Source organism: Monodon monoceros, unplaced genomic scaffold (genome assembly GCF_005190385.1).
Source record: "Monodon monoceros isolate NGI ecotype Baffin Bay Population unplaced genomic scaffold, NGI_Narwhal_1 Super_Scaffold_10, whole genome shotgun sequence".
Classification (NCBI taxonomy): Eukaryota; Metazoa; Chordata; class Mammalia; order Artiodactyla; family Monodontidae; genus Monodon; species Monodon monoceros.
The window spans coordinates 922,196-943,751 of record NW_021703766.1 but is presented as its reverse complement, the minus strand read 5'-3'; the positions used below and the strand labels follow the sequence as shown (position 1 = coordinate 943,751).

The window sequence follows — 21,556 nt, the reverse complement described above, 5'->3', positions numbered from 1 at the left end:
GCCGCCGCCGCCCGGGCCGCCGCCGCCGCCGCCCCCGCCCCGTGATACGGAGCAGCCATGTGCGAGGTGGGCGAGGACTATCGGGAGCCCGCGCCCGCGGGGCCGCCGCCGCCACGGCCCTGGTAAGAGTTGGACGGCCGCACCCGCCGCTTTCTTTCCGGCGCTCCCGCCGACGGCGAGCCCTGCCCCGAGGGGCCGGCCCGCGCTTTACGCTCAGGGCCCCGGGAAGCCAGGAGACCGCCGAGGGAGGGTCCCAGGAGCCCCGGAACCTCAGGTCGGGGGTGGACCTCACTCCGCAGCACTCGGAGAGTGCCTGGCAAGCCCGTGGTAAACACTGTGCGCTCTCGCACCTCTAATTCTTGCAGCCAGTGGGACGGCTTCGCCCCTGACCAAGCTGTCCTTACAGGGAGGCGAGGAAAGTCGGCCTCCCTGTCTCTTCTACTCACTGGCTCCACTTCTCCCTTCCAGGGCCGCAGAGAGCGAGTTGGCTCTGTTCTTGTGCCAGCCCCTGAGAGATTGAGCCCACTGAGCTGGCTTTAACAGACTGAAATCTCCCTAGGGCCCTGGTCTTTCCCCACAGTGGTAGTTTGGATAAGATACAAGCCGTGGTTTGTGTGGTTTCCCCCCCGCCCCGGGCCCCAGTGACCTCTCGTACAACAGTTTGGGGTGAGAAACAGGCTATGGTCTCCCTGAAGCCCCCGGGAGAGGGTCGTAACCTGTGTTCCTGTTCTCTCTTCCCCCCACCCCCCCGCCCACGTCTCAAGCCGTGAGCAAAAGTGTGTGAAGTGCAAGGAAGGCCTGCCTGTCGTGGTGATCCGAGCCGGAGATGCTTTCTGCAGGTGAGGCATGGAGGTGGCAGGCGACCTGGTACACACGGTTTCACTCAGTAACCAGTACTGCCCCCGTATCTGTGGCTTTGTTTTTTTAAAAAAAATATATTTTATTTTTTATTTATTTTTTGCTGTGTTGGGTCTTTGTTGCTGCGCACGGGCTTTCTCTAGTTGCGGTGAGTGGGGGCTGCTCTTCATTGCGGTGTGCAGGCTTCTCATTGCGGTGGCTTCTCTTGTTGCAGAGCACGGGCTCTAGGTGCGCGGGCTTCAGTAGTTATGGCTCACGGGCTCTAGAGCGCAGGCTCGGTAGTTGTGGCACACGGGCTTAGCTGCTCTGCTGCATGTGGGATCTTCCCGGACCAGGGCTTGAACCTGTGTCCCCTGCATTGGCAGGCGGATTCACCACTGCGCCACCATGGAAACCCTGTGGCTTTGTTTCTTGCTTTTGAAAGCATCTTACCACTTTACTCCTGCTTCTAACATCCTGCTGGCATGTCTGTGTGTGTGCAGGTTTCTTGTGTGAGTGCCACTCTCCCATCATCCAGCCATTGGTCAGGTGGCAGGAAGGTATTGATGGAGCTTACGGGGAGAGTTGGGAGTGAACGTGGAGCGTGGTGTGTGGGAGGAGCTCTTTGGGGCAGCTGGAACGCATATAGGGGCAGATTGGAGCATCCTGGGGTCTCTGGCAGGTGGTTCTTCATGATGCTGTTTGACTTGCGAGAGAGAGAGAGGGATGGAAGGCGGGCTGTAGTCTTCTCCCAGCTCTGGGAGGACCTTTGGACAGCAGGGGCTTATTCCCAGAGAGGCCTGAGCATATTCGGTTTTATCTGAAGCTCTCTGTGGCCCTGTCACATCGCCCTTGAATCATAACTTCCAATGTCTGATCACGTTCACTGGATTCATAGCTCCACAAGGGCAGGGCCTGTCTCTCGTTTTATACCTATGAATTTCTGGTGACACTGCATGCTTTGTATAGCGAATGAACGCATGTTGAATGAGTGATGGGCTCACATTTTTAAATTGGTCTTCCAGAGTACTGGACTCTGCTTTCTAAAAGTTTCCGAAAGAGAAACCGAAGGGACGGAATAAGTTGTTTTCCCCAGACTCTCTCATACTTGCCCATCTTTGGGGGGGGCGCCTAGTAGACTTGGTGTGTGCCATCAGGAAATACGTTTTAGGCAAGGAAGTCACTGCTTTAAGCACGTAAGAGCATCTAGAAACAATGATCTCTCCAGTCTGTTTGGAGAACTCACAGATAAGAAGAGAGGCCGCAGCGACTCCTTCTGGGCCCAGAGCTCCCCCTCCCCCGCTTGCTGAGTCCCGGGAAGAGACGGGAGGCTGATCTTCCAGGTTGCAGGTTCTGCAAGCTAGGTTTTGAGCAAGTTTCCTCAGTGACGGAGAGGCTCAGCATGTCGGAAACCCTGGCCTGGCCCGACCCACAGGGCGCATGCGGCTTCAGGAGCCTAGTGGTGCTGGGGAGACATGGGTGCAGCAGCCACGGGGTCCTCTGTGCCGCCGTGAGCATCCGTGTCTGCTTGAGGAGCCTCCCCGGGCCCTGACCTTCCAGGAGTCACTCCCATGGCTGGTCTTCTGGGGTCCCTGGAGCCCCAGTGATTTGCTGCTAAAACCGAGTTGAGTTACCATCCACAGAGGTGCCTCGGGGTGTTTGGTCGGCATTTCGTAAGTGGTGCCTGCTCGGGGTTGGGGGGACTGCTGTGATACCAGCACGTGCATACAGGAAGAAGGAAATAGATATGGGGGCAGAGCCCCATGCTTGGGGCCGCTCTGCTCCCTGCTGCGCCGGGCACTGTTGTCCACCTTGGCTGCCTGCTGGGGAGCGAGCTTGCTCTCTCTCTCTCTCTCTCTTTCTTCCTTCCTTTTCCTCCTTTCCCTTTCTTCCCTTTTTTCCTTTCCTTCCTTCTTTTCGGTCTCTCCATCTGTCTTTCTCCCTCTCTTTTTTTCTCTCTCCCTTCTGTTTCTCCTTTCTTTCCTTCCCATCTTTCTGTCTTTTCGTCTCTCTCTCTCTCTCTCTCCTTTTCTTTCTTCTTTTTTCCTTTTTTTTTTTACACTTCTTTTTTTTATATTCAGCATTTGTTAATTTATCTTGGCCGTGCTGGGTCTTAGTTGCAGCATGCGGGATCTTTGTTACAGCACGCAGACTTCCTGGTTGTGGCATGTGGACTTCTTAGTTGCCACATGTGGATTCTTAGTTGCGGCATGTGGGATCTAGTTCCCCGACCAGGGATCGAACCTAGGCCCCCGGCATTGGGAGCGTGGAGTCTTACCCACTGGACCACCAGGGAAGTCCTCGTTTCTTTGTTTCTTTTTTCCCTCCCTCCCTCTTCTCCCTTCCCTTCCCTTCCCTTCCCTTCCTTCCTTCCCTTCTTCTCATCCCTTGCGGCTTGCGGGATCTTAGTTCCCCAACTGGGCGTGGAACCCGGGCCACGGCAGTGAGAGCGCCGAGTCCTAACTGCTGGACCGCCGGGGAGCTGCCCTGGGGAGCTTTTAAACGTGGGTGCCTGGGTCTCACCTAATACATCCTGACGTGGTCGGCCTGAGTGATTCTCATGTGCGGCCAAGGCTAAGAACCTCTGACCTGGTGAGCCCCAGGCTCAGCTGGAAGGCTGGCCAAGAATGCAGAGTCCCAGGCCCTGTTGAAGTTATGGTTCTCCACGTTTGTGGGAGCCTCCTGGGCATTTCTGGAGGCCAGTGTGGGGCTTTAGGATGCTAGTCTCCTGACCCCACAGCCTGCTCAGTGCCTCCCCACGGGGGTCTTGGAAGGGGTTAGCTACTCTGCCTAGGGAAGGGTTAGGGTGGCCTTGCCCCGTGCATGCCCTTCCATCCCTTCCGCCAGCTGGGCCTGCCTGAGTAGCTTCAGTTCACAGTGGTGAGAATTGGGGGTGACCCAAGTGGGCCTTCCTGTGTGATGTGAGGCCCATCCTGGGGCAGCCACAGTTGGTGAGAACCCCTCAACCCTGGCTCCCCTTGCCAGTCTTTGGGCGCAGCCTCGACGTCAAGACACTGCTTTTAAGGGTGGAAGTTGCTAAAAGAGAACGTAGCCCAGCGGAGCGTCAGGCTGTCCTACGAGGCGGGGCGGACAGCTTCCCCGTCCTCACGGCGGGCGCGGCCTGGGCGGTGTTGCCACAGCTGCTGCTCGTCTGTGTTGCAGGGACTGTTTCAAGGTCTTTTACGTCCACAAGTTCAGAGCTGTGCTTGGAAAGAACCGGCTGATCTTCCCAGGGGAGAAGGTAGGGTGTGGCGCCCCCTCCCGCAGGCGGCCTGTCGGCGGCCGCCTCCCGCACACCTGGACTTGGGGGGTGGCCTGACGTCCGTGGGCGGGGGTGGGGCATGTTGGGGGCGCAGTGCCTCCGGTGATGTTCCTTCTCCCCCAGGTGCTCCTGGCGTGGTCCGGGGGGCCTTCGTCCAGCTCCATGCTCTGGCAGGTCCTTGAGGTACGCCTGCACACCATCCTGCACCCAGGCTGTGCCCGGTCGAGCTCCAGGGTGGGGGGCTGGCACTGAGGGGCTCTTGCTTGGGGCTGGGGAGAAAGGCCCACTCCCCAGCTAGGACGCCCGAGGGCCCTGGGACGTGTGCACAAGGGGCACAGGCCCCCGAAGCGGTGTCCAGAGTGCCAGCCATGTCCCGGTTTAGCGCCCCATCCCTTTGCTGGACTGCGTTAGAAACACGTTGCTGGGAAGCCGTGTGTGCGCCACGCCAGAGCGCCCCTCAGAGTGTCCTGGGGCCCAGGGCCCTCCCCGCAGTCCTGGTGGTGTGTCAGGATGGTGAAACGAGCAGGCGTTTCGGGGGCCTAGAGGGCCTGGCTCTGGCGGGGGGCAGGGTGGCTTCCCTGAGAAGTTTGAGGGGAGACCCGGAGGAGCCGGGGCGCGGCCGGGTGGCGGAGGGGCGCGGGGCGGAGACTGGCAGGGGGCATGGGGGCGGCGCCCGGAAGGCTCAGCTTGGGCGTCGGAGGCCTTGGCCCGCGTGGGACACACACGGATTCCCTGGGCTCTGTGAGGGGCTGTGGGGCGGTCTGTACCAGGGCTAATGGGAGGCGGCCCAGGGCTTCGGCACAGCGCTTCTGTGCTTGGCCTTCTGTGCTCGCCTCCTGGTCCCCTAGCCCTGGCCGGAGGCTGTGAGAGCAGCGGCCCACCCCGGCTCTGTCCAGCACCTGGCTGTGGACCTGAGGCCCTTTCATGTCCACCCCAGGGCCTGAGTCAAGATTCTGCCAAGAGACTGCGTTTCGTGCCAGGGGTTGTCTTCGCCGATGGTACGTGTCGCTGCTTCTCCCGGGCCGTGGTGCTCGGTTGGGCCCACTGACAGCTGGCGCTGTGCCCACACGAAGCCCTGGTGGGGGCGTTTCTCTCGAGATGATGCCCGTGTTCGACAGGCAGGGCAGCACCGCTGCTGTCTTAAATCTCAGACCGTCCAGGTTTGGGCGGGAGCAGCTGCCTGGCGTCTGTCACGGGGTCAAGGGCACTGAGTGAGAAGGGCGAGTTCTTTTCTCCCAAACCAAAACAGAGAACCCCCCAGCCACTCTGAAAACGACCTGCAAGGACACACGTCAGCGTCCAGAGACTGCTGCCCTCCAGGGTGCAATGGCCTTGGCCCTGACCTTACTCTCTTTTCTGCCTGCGGTTCTCAGAGGGAGCAGCCTGTGGCCAGAGCCCAGAGGACCGAGCAAAAACCCTGGCCGAGGCGAAGCTGGTCCTGCAGACCGTCGGCTTCCCGTGGCACATCGTCGCCTTGGAAGAGGTGGGCAGGCTGTCCCTGCTAGAGCGCCCCGGGGTGACTGCTGGGTGTCCAAGAGGGGCGCCAGCCTGTTTCCCCACGTGGGGTGGGCTGGCCCTCACACACTCCCCCCCCCCGCCAAATACACACAAGGTGTTCGGCCTGCCGCCATCTGTGCTGCGCTGCTCTGCCCGGGAGCCGGTGGGGACCGAGGGAGCCTACAAGGCGGCCGTGGACAGTTTCCTGCAGCAGCACCATGCCCTGGGGGAGGAGAAGCAGAGCCGGCCCTGCCCCCAGCACCCCCAGGGCCGGGCTGGGCCGCCCACAGCCGGCCAGACTGAGGCTCTGTCCAGACTCTTCAACTCAGTGAAGACGCTGACGGCCAAGGAGGAGCTTCTGCAGACGCTGCGGTGAGTTCCCTGCCACCCCAGGGTGCCAGCCCCGTCCCTCCCACCCAGGTCCTGAGACCCTCTCCCCCCTGCCCCCTGGAGTTCTGGGCCTACCCTACCTGGGCCCCTGAGACCCCCTGCCCTGCCCTGCAGGACCCACTTGATCCTGCATGTGGCCCGGACCCACGGCTACTCCAAGGTGATGACGGGGGACAGCTGCACCCGCTTGGCCGTCAAGCTCATGACCAGCCTGGCACTGGGGAGAGGGGCCTTCCTCGCCTGGGACACGGTGCGCCTGCAGCTGCCCAGGGCCCTGTCCCCACTCTCCTGGCCCCTTTCTCTTGACGCGGCGTGTCCTGAGTCGGGTTGCCCGCGAGGCGGGGGGAGCCCGTGATCCCCCGGCTGGCAGGGAAGGAGGGGGTGCTGTGAGCCGGTCAGCTGCGGGCGGCAGGGAACGCTGTGCCCCCTGCCCCCAGGGCTTCTCAGACGAGCGACACGGCGACGTGGTGGTGGTGCGGCCCATGCGCGAGCACACGCTGAAGGAGGTCGCCTTCTACAACCGCCTGTTTGCCGTCCCCTCTGTCTTCACGCCGGCCGTCGACACCAAGGTCAGCGGTGCCCGCGCCGCGTGTCGTGCTCTCCGGGAAGGGGTGGCTCTCAAGGGAGGAGGGTGCCCAGCTGGGGGTCACGCATGTGGGGGAGGGACAGTGGGGCAGCCTGACATTTGTCAGCGATGCTTTGTCTAACGACAGGGACGCTCGAAGAGCAGGGGCCTTGGCTGGCTGCACCGCAGACTCTTGGACTGGTGTTGTAGAGAAGCCCGTGCTCCCTGCTCTCAGCGGGCCCTGACCGGCCCCCTTGTCTCATTGCTCCCAGGCCCCGGAAAAGGCCAGCATCCACCGGCTGATGGAGGCCTTCATTCTCAGGCTGCAGGCCCAGTTCCCCTCCACGGTCAGCACCGTGTACAGGTGGGTGTGTGTGGGTACCGGGAGGGGGCCCTGGGAGGGAGTGGAGCCCCCCCAGCCGACGGTGCCCTGTCCCCCACCCCCAGGACGAGCGAGAAGCTGGTGAAGGCGCCCAGGGACGGCTGTGCCGCCGGCAGCCCCGGGCCCCGCTGCCTGCTCTGCATGTGCGCGCTGGACGTCGACACTGCCGGTGTGTCCCTGCACAGGGTGCCGGGGGAGAGGCACCGGCGAGCGGTCGTGGGGGTTCTGCGGCCCCCGAGGTCCCCTCAGCTCCTCTCTCCTTGCAGACAGTGCCACGGCTTTTGGGGCCCAGACCTCCTCGCAGCTCCCCCAGACGCAGCCCCCCGTCGCAGAGGCTGAGGCGCCCACCGTGTCCTGCTGCCGCAGCGGGATGGGCAGGGCCCAGCACTGCTGCAGGATGTGAGTCCCTGCCTTGTCCTGTCAGCCCCACCCGCCATGGTCACCTCGCGGCTGCACGGGGGAGGGGTGCCCTCGGGCCCTTGCTGAGCCTTCTTGCTCGCGCAGGGAGGAGGATGACCCCCGCGCCCGTGTGATTGAGCAGCTGTGCTATGGCTGCCGTGTGAATATGAAGGACTTGGTGAGTGGAAGCCTCTCCCCCGGGTGAGGGGGCAGGTGGGCACTGGCCTGGGTTTGTGCCGCGCAGCCCCGGCACCAACGTCAGCTCTCTGTTGCAGCCCTCCCTGGACCCCCTGCCACCCTACATCTTGGCCGAGGCCCAGCTCCGCAGCCAGAGGTACTGCCCGCTTTTGCTGGGGTGGGCGGGAGTGGCTAGGAGGGGTCCTTCTGGATCTCGGTTCCCAGCGTGCGACTTCCCCAGGGCCGAGGCTGAGCAGGAGATCCAGGAGCGTCTGCTGGAGGCCCACGAGGGCAGGGCACGGCCTGGCGCGACCTCGGCAGAGCAGGAAGGCGCGGATGGGCGGGTGGCCTGTGATCACCCGTTTGTATAAATAAAAAGGTTTTAATTAGAAAACTCTACAGTGCGAGTGGGCAGGGGGCGCCTGGCCGCCGGGCCCCACAGGGAGGACGGTGAGAGCAGTCCTGCGCCGGGCCGAGGCCCTGGCCCTGCTGCGAGCGTCCCTAGTCCTTGTCGCGCGTCCACGCGATCAACGTCTCGGGCGAGCGGTACAGGAAGATGAGCTTGGCGTACAGCTCCTCCTCCAGCTCCAGCTCCCGAGTCTCCCGCACCAGGAAGATGTCCTGGCACAGCTTGAGGATGCGGTCCACGCACGGCAGCTCCTCAAACATGATGGAGTGCGAGATCTCGCTGAAGAAGCCGCGCACGAACTTGCCGATGACCAGCACGATGGACACGTACAGCCCCATGATGCTGCAGGTGGGCGAGTGAGTGAGCATCGGGGCTACGGCCTGGCCCGCACCCCAAGCCCACACCCTGGCCCCGCCGCACTCACCCGTAGCCGGCCAGGAAGCCCAGGCTGGGCGGGCTGACCTTGTCACTGAAGATGACCATGGGCAGCAGGTTGCAGTCAACCTGGCAGTCCTGCAGCTCGATGACCCACCACTCGAGGAAGCCAGCTGCCCCCGAGCCCACGCGCTCCCTGCGCAGCTGGATGCGCACGCCGAGGTAGTCGGCCTCCTCGTCTGGGTCGGAACCAGGAGGCATCAGGCCACCGCCCTGTCCGGGGCCAAGGCCACGGCCGGCACCCCCGCCCTGGCACCCCTGCCCCACTCACTGGGCTGCAGCTGCTTCACGGGGTTGGCTTCAGGCCCGTTGGGGGCACGGATGTACTTGGGGAAGAGGTGGGGGATGACCCTGTGGGAGGAGGCCGGCAGGTCAGGCCCAGCCCAGCCCTCGTGCAGCCCCCCGGCCCCCAGGCCCCACTCACACGGACTGCTCTGAGGTGCCCTCCAGCAGGCTGGCCAGCTGCCTCCGGGCGGTGCTGTTGGGGGCCAGGCCCAGGGTGTGCTTCTCGTTGGTGTACTCCACCGTGCCGCCCTTGGCCAGGTCCCTACGACAGCACGAGGTGTGACCCCCACGGGCGTGCCCCCCCCCCCCGGCCCCTCCTGCCCCGGGACGCACCTCTGGAAGTTCCAGGTGAAGCGCATGGTGATGTCGGCGCTGCCGTTATACAGCTCCCGTTTCATCTGCGCCCGGCTTGGCGGGCTGATGCGCCAGAGTGCCCCGGAGCTCCCCTCGATCTGCGCCGTGACGATGTCCTCGGGGGCGTACTGGCTGATGAACTGCATGGCCAGCTGGGCGGAGGGCGGCACCTCAGCGGGGCGCAGCCGGGCCCCCTCCCATCCTGGCGTTTGCGTTTGGGGGCACTCACCGGGTGGGGGTCAAACTGCTTGGACAGCTCCTCGTAGGCCTGGTGCGTGAAGGGCACGATGGACGGCTGCTGGGCGCTCATGGTGAACAGGGGCTGGCGGTGGGGACACGGTGACGTGGTGCCACGGGAGCTCCCCCGCCCCAGGCCACCAGCAGCCACGGGAGGGCGAGCTCGTCTCCCGGGCAGAGGCCGCTCACCTCGTAGCCACCCAGCTTGAGGGTGACGGTGACGTCAGTGGGCTGGTTGACGACGCCGACCACGGACCGCACGAGGGACATGAAGAGCAGCGGGAACCAGATGATGGCCACGAGGAACAGGATGATGAGGCCGCCCATGCCGTACTTGACGATCTTCTTCTTCTTCTGCCCCTTGGGCTGCGGGTATTTCTGGGGGTGGGGGGGCATGGGGCAATACAGGTCACCTGGTGCGGCTCTGCGCTGTGCCGAGCAGCCTGCCTCCCTGCTCTGTGGCGGCGGGCGCCATGGTCTCAGGCTCCCCTGTGGCCCCCACGACGTCGAGCCTTGACTGAGCATTGAAACTGAAGCCGTGGCAGTGAAGACAGTGGGGACCGGGGAGTAGAGCCCAGAGCCAGAAACAGACCCTTCCTCTGCGACTCTGCAGAGGGGCGGCTGGACACCCACGTGCTGAAGAATCACGCTGGGCCCTTAAACCCTCGGCAAAAGTGAACTCGAACCTAAGACCTAAAACGGTAAAAGCCTTCGGGGCAAATGTCTCTGAGAAGCATCTAGTGTTTGGGATACACAAAGAACTCTCACAGCAATAGAAACCACCCAAGTAAAAGCCGGCGAAACACGTGAGTGGACGTCTCCCCAAAGGTGATACACGAGTGACCGACAAGCACAGGAAAAGATGCTCGACGTTATTAGTCACCAGGAAATGCAAGCAGAACTGCGGTGAGACACCGCCTCACCCCTACCAGGACCGGCGAGATCACACAGTAACACGTGGGCAGGTAAGATGGCGCCCCCGCCAGGCAACACCCACGCGGCAGTTCCACTCCTGGGTGTGCACCCAGGAGAAAAGGGGGCCTGTGGCCACAGTTCTGGACGTGAATGGCCATGGGGGCGTTTTTTAGGGCACCCAGAAGGTGTCCTAGGCCACGTCATGCTGAGAGAAGCGTGAAGTCCAGTCACGGAAGGCCACGTGTCCCGTGATTCCATGTAAATGGCACCACAGGAACAGGCACATCCGTGTAGAAGACGAACCAGGGGCCAGGGGCCGGGGCCTGACTGCGAGTGGGAATGGGGCTTCTCTCCGGATGATGGGCACTAGCTGAAATTGACTGGGCTGACGCTCGCCTGAGTCTGAATAGACTAGAAACCACCAGACGAGGTGTGTGAATTTTATCAATAAAACTGCTGAAAAGAAAAAAAAAAGCACGAAAACCCAATTAACATTTTAGTGCCCACACACGGCCCGTGCTAGTGAACCAGGGCCCAAGAAGCCAGGCCTCTCCTGCCCGGCGTCTGCTCAGGCCCCTCTGTGGTTGGCCACCCCAACACGGCCACATTCATTGTCCCCTCGAAGAAGCCCCTTCTGGCCTCCAGGAAGTTTTTAGGACGATGCTCTCTGGACTCATGTTTCGTGGGCTGTGAACCCCAGGAGGGACCCCGGTGGGGCGTGACCAGTGTCCCCTGCTCCCCCCACCCCGGGGCCCGGGCACCTTTTCTGTCTCTCGGCTACACTTGATGATGAAGATGTTCGCATAGATGTCCTCCACGCACATCCAGTTGGACAGGGACAGCGTGGTGTCCGTCCACACCCAGTCCATCACAGCCCGCAGCTCCACCAGGAACGGCACCAGCCGGAACCTGCCGGAGACCGGGGCACCGTCAGGAGGGCCGGCAGGGAGGACAGCCCTGCCGCAGGTGCCCAGGCCGGCCACACTCACCCCTGGAAGAGGAAGAGGTTCAGGTGGTTGTACTTCTTGGTGAGGAAGTTGCCAAGGATGCGGGTGGGGTAGCCGCAGCGGATCTGGTAGGCGGACAGGGCGAAGTAGATGCACTTGACGAAGTACCACAGCTGGGCCACCGCGTTCTGGCTGAACATGCTGGATGGGACGGGAGCCGGGGCAGGTGCCTGTCTTGAGGCCGGAGCTCCACGGTCCCCGCCCCGGCACCTACCGCTCGGTGACAGCGGGGAGCCCCGGCACCTACCGCTCGGTGACGGCCGGCAGGATAAAGAACATCCACAGGTGCACGGCCAGCACCAGGACCACCTGGAAGGCCAGCTTGCCCAGCACGGTCTTGCGCAGGTAGAGGGCGCGGTCGACCACCATGGTGCTGAACTGGATCAGCAGCATGACCAGGAAGGCCTCCGGCACCTGGTCGTCTGACAGGGAGGACGTGATGTCTGTGGCCGCCGAGTGCTTCTGTGGCCGGGGGAGCAGAGGTCAGGGGCGCGGCCGCAGATGTGGGGCTGTGCTCATGGGGGCCCTGAGACCCAGCTCACCCCAAAGGCCCAGAATCCAAAGATGATGATGACGAAGTCGACGACGTCGGCCAGGAACATGAGAGCATAGACGTCGGTGGCCGCGCGGTACTTGGTGTGCAGAATGTCGTGGAAGAAGCGCCTTACAGGCCAGTACACGCTCCGGGCCCTGCAGGCGAGCAGCCTCAGTCTAGGCCCCACTCCTCCCACCCACCCTGGCCTGGGCGCTCCCGGCCGGGTCACTCACAGGGACAGGCAGAAGCTCTGCAGCCGGAGCCCCAGGGCCCTCACTCTTTTGCAGGGGCAGCTCTGCCTCTCCTCGCTCTCTGCAGCCGCCTCCGCCTCCGCTCCCACCTCCTTGTCGTCCTCGCCTTCTGGGGGGAGCAGCCGCTGCTGACCGAGCCCACGGTACGGGGCTGGGCCCGGCTCCGACTCCTGACCATCCCGAGACCCCACAGGGGCTGCTATTGCCCCGCCTCACAGACCAGACTGAGTGCAGGGACCCCCTCCCCCCCACTGAGGGTCACCAGCAGTGCCCGTCAGGGACGCGGCTGGGGCAGTGGCTCCACCAGGTGGGCCGCGATGGCTGCACGTGGCCAGGCCCTCGTACCAGTGGCTGCCCGTCCTCTGGGTCCTGTGCTCTCCTTCCTCCTCTTTCTGAGACGCAGGCTGACGCGCCTCTCGTCACGGGGCTCTGGGGGCCCGTCCTTTGCTTCCACCGGGATGTCGTCCTCAGTGGGGGCCCTGGCCACCCCTGGCTCCCCCTGGGGTCCCAGCAGGGCCGGCTCCTCCTCAGCCGCCTTGTCCTTCCCACCACCCCTGTCACGCTCCTTCGGGACAGGGTCCTCGTCGTGGTCCCAGAGGCCGTAGCACTGTGGAGGAACGTGTGGGGCTGATGAGAAGGCCGGCGTGGCAGCACTGGGCAGCACATGGCGTGGGCGAGGTGGCCAGGCCCACGCTGGGCCTCGCAGCATCCGGCCTGCCTCGGAGCAAGGTGGCTGGGCGTGCGCGCGGCCGTGTGTGCTGTGTGCCCACGTGTGTGCGCGCGAGAGGCGGCCCTGCACGGCCGTGTGTGCTGCGAGCCCATGTGTGTGTGCGCGGGAGGCAGCGGCCCTGCGCAGCGCGTGCGCTCACCAGCAGCTGGGCGCGGTGGAAGAAGAGCACGATGAGCTGCGGCAGGTCGCACTTGACGTAGCTGTCGCTCTTCTCCAGGCCCAGGATGCGTGGCGGGAAGTAGGGCTTGTTTTCATAGCGCCGCAGCACAGCGTGGCTGTTCCAGGGGAAGAAGCCGAACTGGAACAGGTACTTGGCGACCACCGTGACCTGCAGGCGAGAGGAGTCAGTGGGGCGCCAGCCCCCGACCCCCACCCCCACCGCCAGCCGCGATGCCAACCTCGGTGAAGATGATGGCCGTCATCCAGAAGCGCTTGCTGGGCCGTGGGATGGACAGCATGGCCCACAGGAAGACCAGCACGGGCAGCATCAGGGAGGCGGCCGAGGCGGTGACCATGTGGTTGAGGATGATGACGAAGTAGCAGAGCAGCTCCGAGTGGGCGGCCACACACTGGTACACGGCCTCCAGCAGCCGCAGCACGCGGCCCTGTCCCGCCGCGAACCGCTCGGCCTCCTCCAGCTCCGGGATGTGCAGGCACCTGCGGGGGGGGGGGGGGGACAAGGCTCAGAGCCTCTGGGGCCACCAGGCGGGCCTGGGCCCACCGGCCCTCCCGCCGTACACCCCTCCCCACGCACCTGTCCAGGAGCAGCTCGCTGGCTGTGCGCGTTCTGGCGCGGCCGCTGGCGGGAAGCTCCCAGGAGCCGTGCAGGGAAGCCCCGGGCTCGGTGACCGTCTCCTCGCCGCTGCTCTGGGTGTTACAGCTGGCACTCAGAGGGCTGCTGATGTCCTCCGTCACGCTGCTCTGTGGCTCCTCCGCCCCCAGCCCGCTGCAAGAGGGGCGGGTCACAAGGTGTCCTGTGCGCCCCTCAGGCTCTGGGGCGGGCCTGGAGGGCTTCAGGGTCTCGGTGGATGAGGGCCCAGCCGGCTGCCTGCCCCTGTGCAGCAGCCCAGGTGCCGGGGCTGGACCTCACTCTGGGCCAAAGACAGGCCGGGTGGGGTGGGTCCCCGCTCCTACCTGGATGGAGTGCTCAGTGCATCACGGATCATCTCAGCTTTGCTGGCATACAGCTGATCCAGCACGTCCCGGCGCACCTCTCCGCCCTGCAGGGCAGCGGGGGGCTCAGGGCAGCCGCGGTGGGCGAGAAGGCGTGGGGGTGCCCTCAGTGGGCGTGGTGTGGAGCGCAGGGGGCGGGGCGGGGGCGGCCCACTCACCCGGAGCAGCTCCTGCGTGAGCAGGTAGCGCTCAGCACGCAGCACATCACTCGTGGCGCGGTGGTGCCGCGTGAAGTCGTGCAGCCAGCGCGTCAGCTCGTCCACCAGCGCCTGGGCCAGCACCCACAGGAACTGCGTGGTGCTCAGCACTCGTTGCATCACGTGGCTGCGGCCTGCGGCGAGGGCGAGGCACGCGGGTGCTGGAGGGACGGCTAGTGGGAGACCCCCAGCCCCCCAGCCCCTAGCCCTCGGGCCAACTCACCAGCTACCTCATCCTCCAAGCCCTCTGCCAGCTCTGCCTCCTGTCTTGGGTCACCGCCTGGGCACAGGGGTGCTGGTCAGCGCCTTGCAGCCCCGCCTCCCTGCAACCCGCCAGCCGCCGGACTCACCCGTGGGCAGCTGCCCTGCCCGCTCCTGCCGCTGCTGGTGCAGCACCGTCTGGGCGCTGGTCACCCACGCCTGGTACACCATCTGCAGGCCAGGGCCCCGGGTTAGCACGCGGCCTCCCCTGACCTGATCCCGTTAGCCGAGGAGCCTGGGGCCAGGAGGCCCAGCTGGGGGCCGTCAGCTCCCTGCGCCTGGGCAGGAAATGGGCCACGGAGCTGTGGGGAGAGGACTGGGCGGTGCGTGCCGCCCACCCAGCACGTCCTGCTTGTCAGCGCCAGGCCCCGTGCTGAGAGCCAAGGGCCCGAAGACGGACAGGAGAATGTGTGCCCAGCATACGCTGAGCCCATCTGCAGGCCACAGCGGCCCCGCCAGCCTGCGTGCTCACCTGGAAGGTGCTCTGTGCTGACGGCCGGGCGTCCTCGGGCTGCACCTCCTCCTCCTCCTCGCTGTCCGACTCGAACAGGAAGTAGTCCCCGGAGTGGATGACTGCGGGCAGGGGTCACTGAGAGCCGGCCGCCCCCGTGGCTGGGCTCCACACCTCCCTCCTCCTCACCCGGACCCTCAGGTCCGTCTCCTCGGTTCGGGGTGGGTCTGGGAACAGCCTGGCCATGCTGGACTCCCTCAACAGCCTGCGACCCTGGGCCAAGGCCTGCACGCCACCCTCCCCCCAGCGATGGCCACGGGGGCAGGGGGCAGTGTGCGGCAGGCCGGGGGACTGTGGCACGTGTGCGGGGCACGGGCGGGAGCGGTGGCACGGGACCAGACTGGGCGAGAGAAACGCGTGGGGGCAGGGCGAGAAAAGCAGGGGCAGTGCCGACCAGCAGCCGGGGTCCAGGCTTCCGAGCCCACACGTCAGGAAGGAGACAACAGAGCGTGTTGTCGGGGACGTGGCCCGACGACAGCGAGGCTCAGCAGGGAACCCGAGAGCCCACGCACGGGGCTCCTGGGGGTGCTGGCCAGGTCAGGGCAGGGTGCGCCCCCTCCGTCCCGGGGGAGACGGCGGCCAGGGTGCGGGAGGCCTGCCTGGCACACAGCAGCTCTGAGAGGGCAGCCAGGGCAGGCCAGGCGGGGGCAGTACCTGTGGCGTGGTCCAGCCAGGGTCGCCACCACTGTGGCCGTGGTGAGGAGGAGCCCCCTGCACTGCCGGGCCCTGTGGAGGGGCAGGGTGAGCGTGAGCCAGCGGGGAGCCCCCAGGGCAGCGAAGGGGCAGGCCACGTGTGGTGCCGTGTGTGTGTGGGGGGGCAGGACAGACCACAAGTGCGGACGGACAGTCATGGGCTGGCCACGTGGCCTGTGGGGACAGAGAGTGACCAAGTGGCACAGGGTGGTTGGGCCGGGAAGCCCAGTGGGATGCCACACAGCACAGATGCAGGCAGGCTCCACCAGGCGTGGACACATGGGGACGCGGGGCCCATCCACACTCACCTGACTCCTGGCTGGGGTCCAGGGAGCCCTGCAGGTGGCCGCGGCCGGCCCGGCCATGCCTGTGCTTCTCCTGCTTGGCCCGGATGCGCTCCATCCTGCAGGGCGGGAGGCGGCTCAGCGCAAGGTGGGGCGGGGCCAGAGAGCCCGTGGCCCCACCCACACGGCACCTACTGTCTTTTCAGCTGGGCCAGCGACTTCTCCTCCGCCCTGCGGTGGAGCTCGATGGTCTTGAGGTTGGCAGCATTGTAGAGGCCAAAGCCCCTGTGGGGCAACAACGGGGGTGGGGCATTAGCTCCGGCTCAGCCTGGCGTCCCAGGTCCTGCCCACTCACAGCAGCAGGGGCCCAGCCCACAGAGCTCAACACCCGCCTTGTCACATGCTGCTTCTGTGAGAGAGAGATCCTCCCGCAGCCTCCAGTCTTACGGGGTAGAAGATTGGGGGGGGGCGGGGGGAGAGCCGCTGGCCCATCAGCCAAAGCGCAGGGATGCGCCCTCAGCCCAGCGCGGTGGCCACAACCAGCCCAGAACACCAGCTGGTGGCAGAGCCGGGGCCGAGGCCACATACCCCCGGGGGTATGGAGAAGGTCCTAGCGGGTCTGTCTCCTTGGTTCTCCCTCTAGGGGGCGGGCCACGTCACGGAGGGACGGCCCGGGGTGCGGCGGGGGGCCCACCTGGAGGCCTGCAGGGCAGTGGCGCGGAGCTCGGCCCAGACGTGCAGGAAGTAGTAGCTGAGGAAGACGCGGCGCTGCAGCAGCAGGAACAGGAAGCAGACGCTGTCCCACAGGACGCCCGCCTCCTCCACAGGCAGCAGGCAGTCCTGGTCGCGGCCCAGCATCTCCTTGGCTGCGGATGGACGCCAGCCAGGTCAGGGTCCTGGAAGCCGCGTACGTCCCCACGCGCCTCGGGGCCCCGGCCGCCTGCCTCGCGCACTCACGGTTGTAGTAGCCTTTGACCGTGCACACAAGGCTGAAGAGCTGGATGACCCAGCAGAAGCTGCTCTGCATCTGCTCCACGAAGACGCAGGACAGGAGCTGAAGGCGGGAGGAGGGTCAGCCTGGGCGCCCCCGGGCGGGGGCTGGGGGCTGGGGGCCGGGCTCACCGAGAGCATGTTCTTGGAGACGATGACGGTGACGTTGTAGAGAATGAGGCAGTCCCATAGGACGAGGCGGGTGCGCGTGTCCTTCTGCTGCAGGCTGGTGCCAAACAGCAGCAGGTAGAAGCAGGCCAGCAGGTAGCCCAGCCCGAAGATGCTGACGCGTGTGGCCCCCGTGACAAACACCACCACCAGCACCAGCCAGAAGAGGTAGCGGAAGACGGCCACCTTCAGCATGTCGAGGTAGGACCTGCCGGGCAGAGCGTCACTCTGGTCCCTGGTCACCGCTGCAGCCCAGGACCAGGGGAACTCCCGGGCGGCCCCTCTGCTGCGGGGTCAGCATCCGCCCCTCGTCCCGGCCACAGAGACACCCCTGGCAGCACGCGTCCTGGCTCAGTCCCGCTTGAGCCCAGGCGCGTCTGTCGGCCCCGGGAGCCGTGCGGCCTCTGCGACGCCCACCTGCAGTGGATGAAGTTGGGCACAGGGTTGGGCTTCCCCTGCAGCGGCTCCAGGCGATCAGTGTTAACGCCTGCCACGTGCTGCCACTCCTCCGTGCGCTCGGCCAAGAACACCTGCCACTGCTGGGAGGCGCAGAGCAGCAGGAGGACGTCATCTGTGGGCACACAGGAGGCCACTGCCGCGCCGTGCTGCGCCACGCCCCGGGGAGCGCTGGCCGCACAGAGGCCTGGCCCACGACGGGGTGCAGGGCACTTCCTGCCCGGCATTGCCCTCATCCCCCAGGCCCTGGGCGGAAGCATGCACGCGTGTTTACACCGGCATCTACACACAGCGTGGATGCGCACACGGATGTTGGGGAACACGTCTGTGTACACGTTCTGCATGTGTACACGTGGGGGTCTACGTGCACCACACGACTGTCAGGAAGTGAGGCCAACGTGAGCCTGACTGCACACCACGTGGCATCAGTCTGCACACCCGTGTCCTCCCCCACATCCATACCTGTGTGCACACCTGCGCCCACACCGTGTGGCAGGAAGCACACATGTGAGGTGGACCCGTGAGACCAGGCACACTCACGGAACACACCCCCGCGGGGAACTGTAGGACTGGACTGGCTGCAAGGCCTGGACGATTCAGCCCTCGCTGGCCGCAGAGGAGGGTCGGCGCCTGCCTGCCACCTATCCCGCGGGAACCTGCACAGCTTCCTGCATGGCCAGCAGTGCCGTGTGTGCACGAGGGGCCCCAGGGGACTCACTGATGAGGTTGGTGGCGTTGGGGGCACTGAAGAAGTCCGGCAGGTACAGCCACCTGATCAGGGCAGAGTTCATGGGGATAGCCCGGCTCCAGCGCCACGGGTAGTCTGTGGGAAGAGGGTGCACATCACCCACCACCCCAACCCGTCCCCAGCGTCCCCGGGAGTCACTTGGACACCCACTCCCACCCGGAGTCTCCAGAGCACACAGGACCAGCGAGCCCAGTTCTCACGGACATGTGCCCCAGGCGCCAGTGGCTGGGGAGGGGGTACATGGGCAGGTGGGCGGGGCACAGCCTCACGTGTGGGCCACAGTCGGCGTGGACCCGAATGAGGCTTCATTGTGCACCTGCCAGAATGGCTAAAATAAAACCATGTGGATGCCAAGTGCTGGCGTGGAGGTGAAGGAGTGGGACCACCCTGGGTGGTCATCCCAGAGAACTGAAAACCACGGCCACACAAACACCTGTGCACCACCCAACGAACGAACGTCCGCAGGAGCTTATCCCCGACATCCCAGACCTGGAAACGGCCCAGTGCCATCCGAGGGGGTAAAGGTCAAGCCAGCTCTGGTGCACCCAACCCGTGGAAAACTGCCCAGCAAGGAACGTGAGCAAAGCGTCATCCAGGCCACAGCCCAATACACCTTAACTGCATCTCATGAGATAAACCAGACTCCTAGGTTACACCATCCAAAGGCAAACCATAGGGATGGAGACCAGGGTGGGCGCTGGGGATGGGAGGGGGGCAGGGACCTGGGGACGGACACAGCTCTACATGCTGGTCAGCACCACACAGTGAATTCTACTACATGGTTGGGGGAGCCCGGGACGGAGCGCAGACTGACAGGTGATCTAATTGGACAGTGCGTGTATAACGCGCCTCCCGGGAGGGGCCAGGAAGAAAGGAGCTGCCCTAAGTAACTTTACAAACGGCGTCTTGACGGAACACAGACACTGTCCACCAAGACGAAAGAGGAGCAGTGACACGGCATGGCAACACGCACACCCGGGGCCCAGGTCTTGGTTTCTGAATTCCACCCTCCAGGGAAAGGAACCAGGCTCCGGGGCGGGGGGGGGGGGGCGACTTCGTGGGATGGGGGCAGGGCGGGGGCGGCTCCTGAGGCAGCAGCACCCGGCTAACCCAAGACTGAGGACGTATCCCAGGGCCAGCGCGGGTACGGTGTGGACACAGCACCAACGACAGGAGTGCAGCAGAAGCCTGGGGATACAGGCCCAGAGTCTCTCTCTACAGATTAAACAACCAGACAGATCAGTAGGGAGAAGGGACACAGCTCTTCTTTACAGGTGATGCCAATCGATCACCACAGGAGACACAAAATCACTGTGAGAAAACCAAACAGCCCCTGCGGGCGGATCCACAGAGCACGCTGAAAGCAGCGGGCGAGAGTTTACAGGGAGACAAGACTCCTGCCGGGTCCTAAGCTTGCCCTGCAAGTGAACATGCGACAGTGACGAGCAGCGGCGAGACTGGCGGAAAAGGGGTGTCACCCGCGATGAGACACACCAGCCCCAGCGTGACGCACCGAGATGGGCAGGTCACGGCTGTGGTTTTCTTGCCAAAAGTGCTTAGCCTTGTCTAAGGAAGAAACACCCATCGATGCTGGGATGAGGGGTGTTCTACAAACGACCACTTCCTGCTCCCCCCAGTCTCAAGGTGATGAAAGACAAAGGAGACCAAGGAGCCGGCCGAGGACCGAGAGCGGTGGGGGCCCCTGGGGACAGCCATGCGGCCCGTGGCTCCGGCCGTGGTTGGTGGCCTGGCCCCCGTTTTGGTTCTTAACTTTGGTCGCTGTGCTGGGTCGCTTCAGAGGCTGGCGTTCACGTCGGGGAAACTGGGTGGAGGACGTTCAGGAACTCTGCTCTGCTCCTGCTACTCTTCAGCCGAAACCCAGGGGCTGTGACCCAAAAGGGGCCTCTCACAGGGCAGGGGCCTGACTTCCAAGGTAGTGATGCGGACCCCAAAGTGCCTGCCTGCAGGGCTCCACGGGCACCTCTGAGACGCTCTGAACGTGAGCGGGAACGCAGGATGGATTACAAAGCGCTCACACAGAACCCTGCACCCACTGACAAGACAACAGGAAACAGAGCGGGAAGGGAGAGAATTCAAAGCTCCTCGCAGAGAAGCCAAGTAGCAAACGTACCAGGAATAACAGAAATCAAAAACGTCCATTTTGTGAAGTTCCGCCAACGGGAGAGTCAGCAGACGTGGACGCGCGGGGCAGAGCGCTGGTCCCCTGACAGGGTGGGCTGGGGGCCCCCAACGCCCCGATGGCCACTTGACTCCCCGTCATGGACCGTTCCTGCCCAAGCATTCCCCAGTGTCTACGCTCTGGGGCACAACCCACAGAACTAAGTTCAGGGCTTTCTGTGAGCCCCCTGGCCTGACTCTGGCAAGGTCACAAGAGACAGAGGCTGGGACAGTCCTGACCAAAGGCGATGGGAGAAGAGGACGGCCAAGCACTCCCGTCAGCTCCTGGTCAAAGCCAACAGCTACCAGGGACGTGGCCCTGAGGACGAGGCTGCTGAGTATGGATGGCGTATCAGACCGGGGGTGGACGGCCGTGTGTGGTCACCGTCCTGAACACAGAGGGTCCCCACCCTGGCTGTACTGAGCGTGGAGCCCAGACTGACTCCCATTTGCCTGGGAAGAGCATACAGCTGCTCCTTGGACTATTCTCCCAACCTCTCCGGTTATTTGAAAGTTTTCAAAATAGAACGTTGGGCAAAAAGAAAGCAGAGGGTGAGGGGAGACCAGCGAGGGAGCCAGCACGACTGCAGCCCACAGAGTCCATGCACGGGGAGGAGGGGGCTGAGGCCACTCCAGGGGCTGGGATGCCCAGGTTGGGTGCAGCCACGCACGCCCAACTCACCCCATGCCCACCCCAGCCCGCAGGCCACCCTGCTCACCGATGCACAGGGCAGGGGGCATGCCCAGGCACAGCAGGTACTGGTAGAGCAGGAAGAGTGCCAGGAAGAGGCAGTAGCTGGGCCAGAGGCGGGCGATGGCCTCACGGCGCCGGCGGGTGAGGACGGCCACCAGCCAGCAGCCATGCAGGATGACCATGAAGTTCATGCGCTGTCCGATCACGTTCACGGCCATCAAGAAGCAGATCTGGGGGTGGCACAGCGGGACAAGGTGACCAGGATGGGGACGCAGTGAGCCGGGGGAGGAGCCCTCCTGGCTCTGCCTCTGGGCAGCCTCGGGCGGTAGTGCTTGTGCCCAGGGTGGGGGGCAATGGCCCAGGCTCACGACAGCCCAGGCCACCCTCCTGGAGGGACGGAGAGGCTGGACACGTCTCAACGGTGGGGGGAACCAAGGTAGGGGCACCATAGCGGAGTCGAGACGGAGCCCCTCTCCAGCCGGGGCCCCAGCCCCCTGCCCTCACTCCGCAGGCCCCTCTCCAAGCAAGGCCAACTC

At 64.6% G+C, this 21,556-nt stretch overlaps 2 protein-coding genes across 4 annotated transcripts in view; one reads left to right on the top strand and one right to left on the bottom strand.

Annotated features, from left to right (window-relative positions):
- The first annotated feature begins 15 nt into the window (after positions 1–15).
- On the top strand, positions 16–7,881 carry CTU2 (cytosolic thiouridylase subunit 2). Its single transcript, XM_029213547.1, has 15 exons — positions 16–122; positions 765–839; positions 4,000–4,078; positions 4,223–4,282; positions 5,037–5,097; positions 5,473–5,582; positions 5,712–5,968; positions 6,101–6,236; positions 6,424–6,555; positions 6,824–6,915; positions 6,999–7,102; positions 7,200–7,332; positions 7,438–7,510; positions 7,608–7,666; positions 7,751–7,881. The coding sequence occupies exons 1-15, from the start codon at positions 58–60 to the stop codon at positions 7,878–7,880; spliced, it is 1,566 nt and encodes a 521-aa protein (XP_029069380.1). The 5' UTR covers positions 16–57; the 3' UTR covers position 7,881.
- Positions 7,876–21,556, bottom strand: part of PIEZO1 (piezo type mechanosensitive ion channel component 1) — a 55,017-nt gene continuing 41,336 nt past the window's right edge. For 2 of the 3 annotated variants that reach the window (XM_029213546.1, XM_029213544.1), the window contains 30 exons: positions 21,046–21,250; positions 18,119–18,223; positions 17,362–17,515; positions 16,909–17,152; positions 16,744–16,840; positions 16,481–16,652; positions 15,982–16,071; positions 15,811–15,905; positions 15,464–15,535; positions 14,771–14,871; positions 14,388–14,469; positions 14,261–14,317; positions 13,999–14,171; positions 13,802–13,887; positions 13,422–13,613; positions 13,066–13,324; positions 12,807–12,995; positions 12,283–12,544; positions 11,920–12,046; positions 11,694–11,841; positions 11,399–11,613; positions 11,134–11,292; positions 10,906–11,053; positions 9,419–9,607; positions 9,222–9,314; positions 8,972–9,144; positions 8,778–8,900; positions 8,625–8,704; positions 8,343–8,532; positions 7,876–8,260 (listed from right to left, as the gene is read on the bottom strand). In XM_029213546.1, the coding sequence (XP_029069379.1) occupies positions 8,011–8,260; positions 8,343–8,532; positions 8,625–8,704; positions 8,778–8,900; positions 8,972–9,144; positions 9,222–9,314; positions 9,419–9,607; positions 10,906–11,053; positions 11,134–11,292; positions 11,399–11,613; positions 11,694–11,841; positions 11,920–12,046; positions 12,283–12,544; positions 12,807–12,995; positions 13,066–13,324; positions 13,422–13,613; positions 13,802–13,887; positions 13,999–14,171; positions 14,261–14,317; positions 14,388–14,469; positions 14,771–14,871; positions 15,464–15,535; positions 15,811–15,905; positions 15,982–16,071; positions 16,481–16,652; positions 16,744–16,840; positions 16,909–17,152; positions 17,362–17,515; positions 18,119–18,223; positions 21,046–21,250 (4,530 nt within the window). In that variant the 3' untranslated portion in view covers positions 7,876–8,010. The remainder of the gene's footprint in view (positions 8,261–8,342; positions 8,533–8,624; positions 8,705–8,777; positions 8,901–8,971; positions 9,145–9,221; positions 9,315–9,418; positions 9,608–10,905; positions 11,054–11,133; positions 11,293–11,398; positions 11,614–11,693; positions 11,842–11,919; positions 12,047–12,282; positions 12,545–12,806; positions 12,996–13,065; positions 13,325–13,421; positions 13,614–13,801; positions 13,888–13,998; positions 14,172–14,260; positions 14,318–14,387; positions 14,470–14,770; positions 14,872–15,463; positions 15,536–15,810; positions 15,906–15,981; positions 16,072–16,480; positions 16,653–16,743; positions 16,841–16,908; positions 17,153–17,361; positions 17,516–18,118; positions 18,224–21,045; positions 21,251–21,556) is intronic. The other variant, XM_029213545.1, reaches the window with a different exon arrangement.

What these genes read in the sequence shown, in the direction of transcription:
- CTU2 (XM_029213547.1), top strand. Translation starts at nt 58, where the DNA reads ATGTGCGAGGTGGGCGAGGACTATCGGGAGCCCGCGCCCGCGGGGCCG. An exon ending in TGATCTTCCCAGGGGAGAAG is followed by an intron (nt 4,079 to 4,222) that starts GTAGGGTGTGGC and finishes CTTCTCCCCCAG; the next exon opens with GTGCTCCTGGCGTGGTCCGG. An exon ending in AGGGGTTGTCTTCGCCGATG is followed by an intron (nt 5,098 to 5,472) that starts GTACGTGTCGCT and finishes TGCGGTTCTCAG; the next exon opens with AGGGAGCAGCCTGTGGCCAG.